This window comes from Cryptotermes secundus, unplaced genomic scaffold, assembly GCF_002891405.2.
Source record: "Cryptotermes secundus unplaced genomic scaffold, Csec_1.0 scaffold955, whole genome shotgun sequence".
Taxonomy (NCBI): Eukaryota; Metazoa; Arthropoda; class Insecta; order Blattodea; family Kalotermitidae; genus Cryptotermes; species Cryptotermes secundus.
Window position 1 is genome coordinate 27,553 of NW_019744422.1, and position 10,861 is coordinate 38,413.

Below are 10,861 nucleotides of genomic sequence, written 5' to 3' on the forward strand. Positions count from 1 at the left end.
AAGATTACATTGTCAAACAGGGTAACGTTGTCATATCACTATTCAAGGCTGATGGGCTATCTATAATAAATGCATATTTAAACCTGATGTATCTACTGGTGCTCCATAGTGTTCCATTTTGATCTAATGTATATTTCATTGATGCATTTGAAAGGGAAGTTCAAACAGCAGTGTGTAAGATATGAGGAATGTATCGCCTCCATCTTCAGGGTAGAAAAATCTGCAAGGAATCAGCTTGAGCAGTTGGATGCAGACTGAGTCACCAGTCAATACAACACCTTTGTCAATGGGCCACACAGACCCAACAAGGTGAAGGACTTCATGAACCACCTAACAGTACCCAGCAGTGCATTCAGTTCACCATGGAGACCGAAATTGAGGGCCACCTCCCCTTCCTAAAGATATTTACAGGAGGTGTACCGTAAACCTACACATACGAACCTCTACCTTAATGCTGGGTCCCACCACCAACCATCCAACAAGCTGTACTTTCCACACTGGTGCACAAGGCTAGAGCTCTATGTGAACAAGACAGCCTACATGCAGAGTTGGTGTTCCTGTGGGACGTTTTCAGGCAGAATGGTTACAATGACCAGTAGATCCACAGAGTCCTCAACCATTGTCTGAATATCACTCAGCCCGACGATAATCCACCTCTGGAAAAGCTTGCAAGACACTTGGTGTGGACACATGTGGCAGCTCCTCTTTGCTCTTCTAATCACCTACTATCTCTGTTCGTTTATCTGAAATTCAGTTTTCACGGTGGTGAACTTCAAAGATACCGTATTCTGGGATGTGATACCATATGGTTTGATATGCACAATTCTACCCCAAAGATGGAGGCAGCATTTCCTCCAATATGACCCTCAAGACGGAGGTAACACATCCTACAAAAGTTGGTAGATGTGTCTATACTGAAGAGGCAGAAAGTAGGTTCATCCAGAACAATGATGCCTACCACATAAGAATGTGATCGTAATATTATTTTGATTCATACTTACATCATACAATTTGAAGATGGACGATAGGTAAACTGCCTGTGCTTAAATTAAGTACGTGTACTACACCATAAAGACACATGGTGAAGTGGAAGTATAGCTCCATGAATTAACTTTGGCACCAGATGGAGGTGAATGGTTAATTTAAGTCCTGGCCACTTTATCCATGTGCAAAAAGCCCTCAGTACCCACTAGACAGCTGGCTGGGTGGGATTTGGAGTCAATCTGAACACAACAAAGAGAAACATCTCTTGTCCATGCTGGGAATGGAACCCCAGTTTCTCAGTTGACCAACCTGTGGCCTTGTTAACTACACTGAGCTACTCCAGTTCCACCATTTTCTAAGAATACTTCAAAGAATACTTCACGCAATAGCATCTGAAAGAAAAACGAGCTTTAGATATACAACAGACACAGTGCAGTGGCCAGCTTGGATGCTTTTAAATTTGATTTTACTAATTTAGTTTTTCCCAGTGTATAATCATGGTTCCATTTTGCCTTGTAGTGAAGTTAATGATATAATCTGGTATTGTGATGCGATGACCTATGTCATTATCTGATGATGATGACACACTCCCAAGGATATTAAGACATTGTATGCATAGAATTCGCTGAACAGAATCTCTTCAAAACCACTTACAAGACTACATGACATCATAAAGCAGAAGAAAATATAAAGTTTCATGGCTGTGAAAATTTCATAATGAAATTTGTCTGGACGACTACAATGAATTTAACAAATCAAAGATGAAGTATTGTAATGGTTTTATGTATAATTTTTAAACTTTCACAGAAAATAAATGTAATAAATTCTACTCAGGTGATCAGCCATATCAAAGTTGAGTTAAAAACCCACATTTCAGAGATCTCTGTCTCCTCCTATATCATCAGGGTTGATGTGAATGTCAAAGCCAAAGTCACCTTACAATTGACGGTCAGTCAGTCAGTCAGTCTTGGTGTCAAGTTCCATCTGAGCTTAATGACCAAGACATAATCTTGGTCCGGACAGTAACTGTTTTGTCTTTGCGAAGCATCCTCACCGACAAGAAGACAGGTCAGTGTCAGTCTGTCCCTTGTCAACAGCTTGGGATTGTCAAGCACATGTATAGACAGGTGCAATTTTACAAACATGTATAACACATGATACTTTTGATGTATATTTATACTCTTTACAATATATACAAGAGCTCTGACAGTTCAGGCTCTGTACAGCAGATTATGCCTTACCTTATGTAGCTTATGTTACAGCATGGCCTGTGTTTCAAACATTAGCATTTTCATGATTTTGCATTTTGGGGCACATGGTAGACTTCATAATGTAGTTTTTATAACGCGAAAAAACGCTTTTTCGGCTAAAACGGAGGTTTACGCATTCTTCTATATCTCGATAACTATTGATGCTAGAGACTCCAATATAAAACCAATTTCTTCCTCATGATATGGACTATAATTCAGGTCATTACAAGTTTTCACTTAACTCACATCGTCTAGGTCTAATTAAGCTTGAAACTTACCTATCGATTTTGGGGAAAACGCTATTTTTGACCTTCAGAAACCAATGGGAGGGGGAAAGTATCAGATCTGTGGTTTCTACCCTTTGTTTTTNCTTTCCCCCTCCCACTGGTTTTTGAAGGTCAAAAATAGCTTTCTCCCAAAACTGATAGATAAGTTTCAAGCTTAATTAGACCTAGTGGAAGTGAGTTGAGTAAAAACTTGTAATGATATGAATTATAGTCCATATAATGAAGCACAAAATCTGCTGAAAACGTGTTCTTTCACATTATATAAACGGCTGTACCAGGAGAACCGATCAGATTAAAAATTATTCAAAAATATTTTTAAGTATGAAAATATGTAGAAATAAGTGTTAAAAATTTAATTTTTTTTTTTAAAGTGGTCGAGCGACCTATCTGGATGACTTCACATGGAATGACCCTAAGTCTTTACAGATCTGATGAGTGCCTTGTGAAGCGTTAATTTAATATTAGTGTTCAACTGCTTAATTTTGAATATGGAATAGATTATAATAAATGTTATGAGGGCCTTGGCTTCAATCATTTCTATCCATAGTCCCCGTGTAATTCTTTTATCATAGATAAACTGAGATATGTCACATGATTAACCAGTGGTGAAGAGTACAAACTCCATAGCAGTAAACATGACTAAGAAAATCTACAATATCTGTAAATGTGATGGGAAGATGAAGTAGCTCTTGGGTTACTTTTGATGTACTCTTTCTATTACATAAACTATAGATGATCAAATGACATGCAAATATAAACACGAATGGTGAGAATTTGCAAAAATGTAGTAATGGGTCATCTGAAGGCACTGTCTTGGTATCTGGAGAGACTGAGGAAAAACAAATTTCTCAGGGTAATCAGTAACATGGATCAGATCTGAACCAGGTATGTTACCAATAGAAGTCTATACGGTTATTGCTACACCAACCTACTGGTATGATGGGAGGAGAAATTATAGGGAACAAAACTGATGTTACAAACATCCTACCAGAATAAACACTGTGGATCATTAATCAACATGTCAATATCTATACATTCCAATTTATTTGACAGCCCTTACAAATATAATTGATGTCACACTATTCCTTCATTTTAAATAGAAATCTCTCCTCTAGCTTGCCTGGTTACTTTAAAATAACTTACCCAACAGCACAGTATTTAATACCTAGCTGGCTTAAAAAACTAGTGTTTCTATATACAGAACAAAGTAAATCTCTGAAACTTCATTTCTCTTCCTTTGGTCTGTATTAAATTCCTGTTCCTTCCCTCAGTTAATTCCTGGAATGTATACACCACCTTTAGAAAAATCAACATCACAAAATTACATTACAAAATACTAAAATTCACAACACTTCACTGAAATTATTTTTACACATCAACCCGTTGTAATGACTGAAAGACTTACGTAACAAGTCATTCACAATGTTTTAAGCAACCCGAGTGCTACAGCCATGTGCATCTTACATCATGGTCACAAGAATGGCGATTGTGAGACCAGTTTGTGCTGTTTTGCTCTACAGAAGGATCATGCTAATAGTAAGAATCATGATGGTGTTACAGCAGCAGATGGTGTAAGTGGAGATGTCATAACTCAGTCATCAGATCCTGCTGACCGTTTTGCCTTTCTCTGTCGAGGGCTCTGCTTCGGTGCTCGTGGAGATCTTTCTGCAACAGCAGTGTCACATATCTGTTACTTGTATAGTGATATATTCCAAAACTGTTAGTCTTTCTTAGCTCTGAAATATAATGGTGGAGTTCCAAACCAATACTAAATAAAAATGAGTAATTTTGTACAGTTCACGAACAAGATAAAACCAAAGAAATTTCATAATTACTGCTTTGTCTAAATGCCTACAATGAAACTGATCTATTCTCTGGTTAATTAATGACAAATCCAATTTCAGATGTTATGTAGTGCGATATGAAATAGAATGATAATGAAGAATGTGAGGTAGATATGAAAATAAAAATGACCATGGTCTATTTTGAAATATCCCAGGACATCTGGAGAGACTGAGGAATACCACAACAGCCAGTAACCTGGCCGAGAGATGAACTGCATATTTCTGAAATGCAAACCCAAATTTTCAATTATTTTTGTCTGAGTCTTACAAGGTTCGTTTTATGCGGGACACAGATATCTTTACTCTAGACCATCAAGTGTTTTATCCTTCTTGATAAGATCTTCAGCATTTCCTAATGTAGTTGTTTCACAGTGAAATACCCTTACCTTCACACAGATACCATGGTTTCACTACTGACAAAGACTGGGTGACAACAAAAATTTTGAGAACATGCAAAAAGATACTGAATGAACATAGAATTTTGACTCTGTACGTGAATCACATTTCAATTGTTTTTGGATATTACAAGTACTTGTTATTAAGAACATTAATAGTTATATTAAAGTTGCATTTATTAAAGAACACCTTTTAAACATAACATTTATTATATTAATTTCATTCTTGAAGTCAGTAACCTTTATGCAGCTCTGCCAGTCTCTCTCTGCTCACCATTCCTATCGTCTGTATCAAGTGCCTTCACAATTCTCACCTTCTTCTCACATTTACTGTTCAGACTCTCATTTTCACTGCCAACATTTCCAACTTCTTCTGCCTATTCCACGAGGTATACAGCACATTTTAAATCTCAAGAATATCACTTCTGGAGAGACTCGTTGCCATTGTCTCGATCCACTGGCAAAGCAGTGATATACTGGGCTCCTTTGTTGTCCCAGTGGCAACAGAACATGGTCTCCAAGAACCATCTGAAATACAACTGTTTCAAATGATCCTTAAAAAGTTTTTTTTTTTACTAGAATATGTACTTCCAGATATGACCACAAGGTCAGCACTCACTGCAGTGTTAAATGACCTTCAGATGTATCCAGCACAAACACTCTCTGATTTTGCACTAGTGTAGTTGGTATAGCGACTGGCTACGGGCTGGACGACCAAAGGGTCAGAGTTAAAGTCCTGGTAGGGTCAAGAATTTTCTCTTCTCCATGTCATCCAGACTGGCTCTGATGTCAACCCAACCCCTTATCCAATGTGTACTGTGGACTCTTTGCTCGGGTGTAAAGCAACCACAGTGTGAAGCTGACTATTCACCTCAAGCTAGTGCCGAGGTCAAGACAATATGGATCTATACATCCACTCCCCCATACACCTTCATGGCATAGTGCTTAATTAGATAAGCACAGGGACAACTTTACCTTTTACTCTTGGTCTTCTGTTCCAGGCAGTTTTTAATACCTCCCCCTTCAGTTCATGTTGTCATCCACCCACAATCTGCACATGATTATTACACAGCTGTGCCTCATGCATAATTTCTTGATTTAATATCACCCCCTTTCCATTGTTGTAGTCCAACTGTTGCATTATTAATAATCTGATGCCTATCTGAGCCACTATTTAGAGCCACTACTTAGCAATGGGTATATATGCCACATTATGTTTCATGAAATGGTCTCTAAGGCTGCAAAACAACAATATTTGCCTAGAACTTGCATAATTTTGTGTTTCTGTTGCTTTCATGTTGCGATCCTTGCATCAGGAGGAACTGTATTTTATTTCTGCTTAAGTTGCTCATTCTGTATGTTTAATCACCATAATCACAACTGCCTAACACTTTTTGAAAAGTTCCCTCTTGCAGCTGCACCACGTTACTTGACATGGTCTGCCACTTTCATGGTGAGGGAACTTGTGCTGGCACAGAGTTCTGTGATATGTACTGGGTAATTTTGTTTCTGACTTGGTGCTTCAGGCAACCTCATAGTAGCTCATGACTTATTACCTTGAAAGATACTTCTGTCTCGATTTTTCTTCTCACAGCATGTGCATCTTGACATACACGTGCTAAAATCTTAAAAGAATATCAAAGTCTAAGAGTCATGGTCACCAGTACTTCACTAATTTTAAGAAGGAAGGGGGGACACTTGTTTTCCATTCTGACAAATATGATACTGATCCTTTTTAACACTAAACCCCAACATATGAAGCAAATGAAAATTCATATAGTTTGGGAGGAAAAACTGAAAGTATGAACTGAGATTGACAAACTACTTTTATCGATTTCATCCTGAAATTTTGAGATTTGCACACTTAATATGTACTTTGTTATACAAGTTACTGTACACATGCCAAGATCAGTAACAGACGGAAATCATTTACAGTGGATGTCAACAGAGGTAACACTTCTGACTTGTATTTAGTAAGTGCTCAGTTTGAATTTCAGCCAGTGCACCAGTTATCTTGGTGGTGGTTTTCGTGGCTTTCCTCAGTCCCTCCAGGTAAACGCAAGGACTGGACCTAGATTAGGTCATGGCTGCTTCCTCAAAATTCTTTCCAATCTGTCTTGTCCGATGCGACGCAGTCTTCATACAGAAAGCATCATTAACCCTTTGACGTGGTCATTTAAATTCCGCGGCCGCGGCTCCTGCGGTAATATATTCAGCCGGCCATTTAAATTTTGCTCGAAAATTATTTATTCATCATTGTTCTTAAATTCTATGAGATAGGAACATGAAACTTTCACTAAAATGATCTTAAAAGGTGGTTTTATAACCTTACCTTATAATATGAACCCCCTTTATATCTTCAATGGAAGCAGGTTGTTTAGTATTTGAGCAGTGAATGGTACGCTTTGAAGGATGAAACTTTCACTAAAATGATCTTAAAAGATGGTTTTATAACCTTGCCTTATAATATGAGCACCCGGTATCTCGGCTATGTAAGCAGGTGACGCCTTGAAGCATTAGTCTAAACACAGCGCTGGCTCACATTCACCAAACCAATACTGCGTATCTTTACTTTTGCTTTTTTTTTTCTAACCACACTTCTGTGCGGCCCTGCCTTCTTCCCCGTGGGGGGAATACAAGTGGAAATGTCCCTCCGTGAGTCGTATATTTTGACAGATTAGCTGCAGTAAATTCAACCTTTGTGTTATCATAAGAAGGGTTTGGTGCTTCTGCGTTTCAGATTCCAACCTTTTCGGCTCCCCAGATGTCGTAGGGGTGACCACAGAATTCATGAATTTATTATAAGAACTGGCTGGTATATAGAGGAAGAAAGCAGAGCTTAGCTGGCTCAAAAAAAATAGTTATGGTCATCCCTCGAAACGACCACCAAGGTCAGTACGATAAAATGGCGTCAACTGGAGCGATAATGAGTACTTTTCCCTCCCCCACACACATCCGTATCGTCTCAGGGGGTGACCACAGTGTTCTGCCTTAAATTGTGGCGTTTTTCTCAGAACTGGGCCTTTGTACTGTGCGAAATCAATGGATCATGCGAGAATAAATTTCTGGACAACCCTATTCTAAGAATTCCAGTTGAGTGTGTCAATGTGGCCAGCTCAGGGCAATATGATATCATATACAACAGTAAACATCACGTCTCTTCTGTTTCATGATTTGTTTTCATGATTTGTTTCATGATCTGTTTATATCTTCAAAGCAAAGAAAACACGCTTTCATAACAGTACAGCTAGAAACCGCTCGCCAGAACCACAGGAACTTTGCTGCAAGACAGGCATATGTAACGATGTCTTGGCGCAGATAAAGTCGTGTCTTATTTATACTCTGTTCTACTGACAACAGGCCAGCGAAAAATCTAACAATCTACAGCAAAACCATCGATTGTTATGGGCGTTATAACATAGGTGTGCAGCTGAACGAAACATACACGTCGAACCCCCCCAGACGATTTAAATCCCTGACGAAACATACACGACGAACCACGGCAACGGGTTAAATAACCCACATACACGGGCAAGAAACTGAAGACAATATGACAGGCAGAACTGATTTCTCATTCTGAACTTGCTTCAGAATCTAAACTGTGATTTGTCTTTAGTGTAGGCACTTTCTCAAGGCTACCATTAAGTGAGGGCAAGTTCCATCTACCGATGCTGGATATTCTGAAACCACTATACAAACTATTATGTTTTACAGCATGACATGTGCTTGAACTCCCACTCAAAGTTATTTGTTTTGACAGCAGACTTGTCATGCCACTGGTTCCCTGTAGCTTCTGCTGCTCCACTGGAGGAACTGGTGTGGGGGGGGGGCACTAGAATCACAGTTAGAAACAATCAGCAAACAAGAGCGATGCATGGTAGGAGTTGGTTTGGAATCAGCATCCACTGTGACATAGGATCACAGTGTGCTAAATCATTAACCTGGATACATCATTATGTGTTCATGTATGTAGTGGATATGTCATAACATGATTCAGCAATAAGCAGCTATACTAACAGCCACTGTAAATCTAGTATCTGTGAGGCTGCTACAGGTACTGTATATCATAGATATTCAACTTACCATCATTAGCAACATTCAGTGTAAGGCTACTGACAAACTTTAGGATCCAGTAAGATGTTTACTAGGTCTCTCATTCAGTGAGACCACAAGTTATTCACACTTTGTCATTCAAGTACAATTTCAACTCAAATTACTTTCAAAGAGAAATTTAATAATTTATGGACATTAAGGCACCTTTTCAAATTAGGATTAACCAACAATCCTGCTTGTAAAAGGTGCCTGGAAGAAGATGGATAAGCCATAGATGTCCAATGCGACTGCGAGGCAATAGCTTACCTCAGATTTCGTCACTTAGGACACAAATTTTTGGAATCAAGTGACTACGAAGATGCTCCCTTAACTAAAATAATACACTCTGTTCACAGTGTATGATTGTTGAGGGGATGCACAATAAATCACTGTCACAGAACATGACATTATGCATTAATTACTGTTAGTTTATTATATAGCATCTTTCACTTTTCTACTAATGTTTGTGTGCTGTGTTTTGTCTTAACGTGTTTATGTGTGTTATTTGTCTGTTGTCTTATTGTAGTACCACTGCCACTGGGTGAACACCCATTTGCATTTAAATAATAATAATTCAATTCAATTCATTTTTATTTACGTGCAAAAACTTAACAGCACATTGGCCAATTACTAAGTTAGCATGAGTATATAAGGTACAGAAAATAATAAAAACAAAATACAAATATGACAAATAAATCTGTGAGCATTAATCTAAAGAAGACTTAAATATATACATACTACATTTATGAATTATTACGAGTGTTGCTAATACTATTAGTAACTAAATACTAAGATAAGACAATTGAGTAATAAAATTTATAACAAGTCAATAAATTAAATCCAATTACGTAAGAAAATTAACGTTAGCCGAGGTACACACATTTGTAGTTAATGAAAACACTAATCCAGTAGCACCATAAAAGGTTTGGTACATGCTTGTAAAATATGATTCAGAGAAACCGCTCCATCTGCAAATATGTCCAGATCTTTACCCACCACGTTGGTAGCAAGGGCACACCGAGAAGAGGGACAATGTCTTTTTGAGGGATGAACACTGAAAGTAGAGAAGTCTTGAACATGACAAGTAGGAACACAAAGACTAGCATTATCCAGAAGGGAGGAGCAGGATTTAAGGCCACGATAAACCTGAATGAAGAAAAGTGCATCAAGAAGATGTCTACGCAGACTCAGAGGGTGCAATCTTAGTCTCTCTAAGGCAGATGTATAACTATAGGAGCTATGTGGGAAGTAGCGATAAAAACAGACAGATGCAAACTTTTTTTGGATGCGCTCAAGTTTTGCGGAGTCAGTAGACGTGATAGAATTTCAAGCTACCGAGGCATATTCCAACTTGGACCTGACTAGTGTAAGATAACAGCATATATAAACAGTCAAGAGAAGAAAATCTAAAAGCTATTGGGCGTATAAGACCTAGCAGCTTTATACATTCGGAATATAAAAAATCAACATGATTGTGAAAATATAATTTAGAATCAAAGAAAACACCTAGGTCCTTAACGCAACTGGTGCGTGTAATAGCAGTACGACAAAGCTGATACCCATAGAGCAGGACATTAGTCTTCCTTGAGTACGACAAGACACGCGATTTGTTGATATTAATACTCATGGAGTTGGCAGAGCACCAATCACTGACATGATGAATGTCATTTTGAAGTAACAGGCAATCCTGTGGAGTGTCGATGATGCGAAAAATTTTGAGATCATCAGCAAAGATTAGAAAATGGGAATGTCTTATCGAGTTACAGAGGTCATTAATGAATACATTAAAAAGAAGGGGCCCCAGGACAGAGCCTTGCGGCACCCCGGAAGTTACTCTAAGAGGCTGGAAGAGAGCATCAGACACACGGACCCAAGATCTCCTGTTAGCTAGGTAACTGCCAAGCCAGTTAAGGTATCCATCAGAAAATCCAAGGGAGCTGAGCTTATGCACTAGCAAAGTATGGGGCACGAGGTCAAAGGCACTAGAAAAATCAAAATAGACAGAATCA

General features: G+C 38.4%; 1 protein-coding gene across 1 annotated transcript in view; it reads right to left on the bottom strand.

The window, feature by feature from the left end:
* Nucleotides 1-3,542: 3,542 nt before the first annotated feature.
* Nucleotides 3,543-10,861, bottom strand: part of LOC111874768 (translocon-associated protein subunit alpha) — a 16,365-nt gene continuing 9,046 nt past the window's right edge. The window contains exon 5 of the mRNA XM_023870541.2: nt 3,543-4,186. Within this exon, the coding sequence (XP_023726309.1) occupies nt 4,113-4,186 (74 nt within the window). The 3' untranslated portion in view covers nt 3,543-4,112. The remainder of the gene's footprint in view (nt 4,187-10,861) is intronic.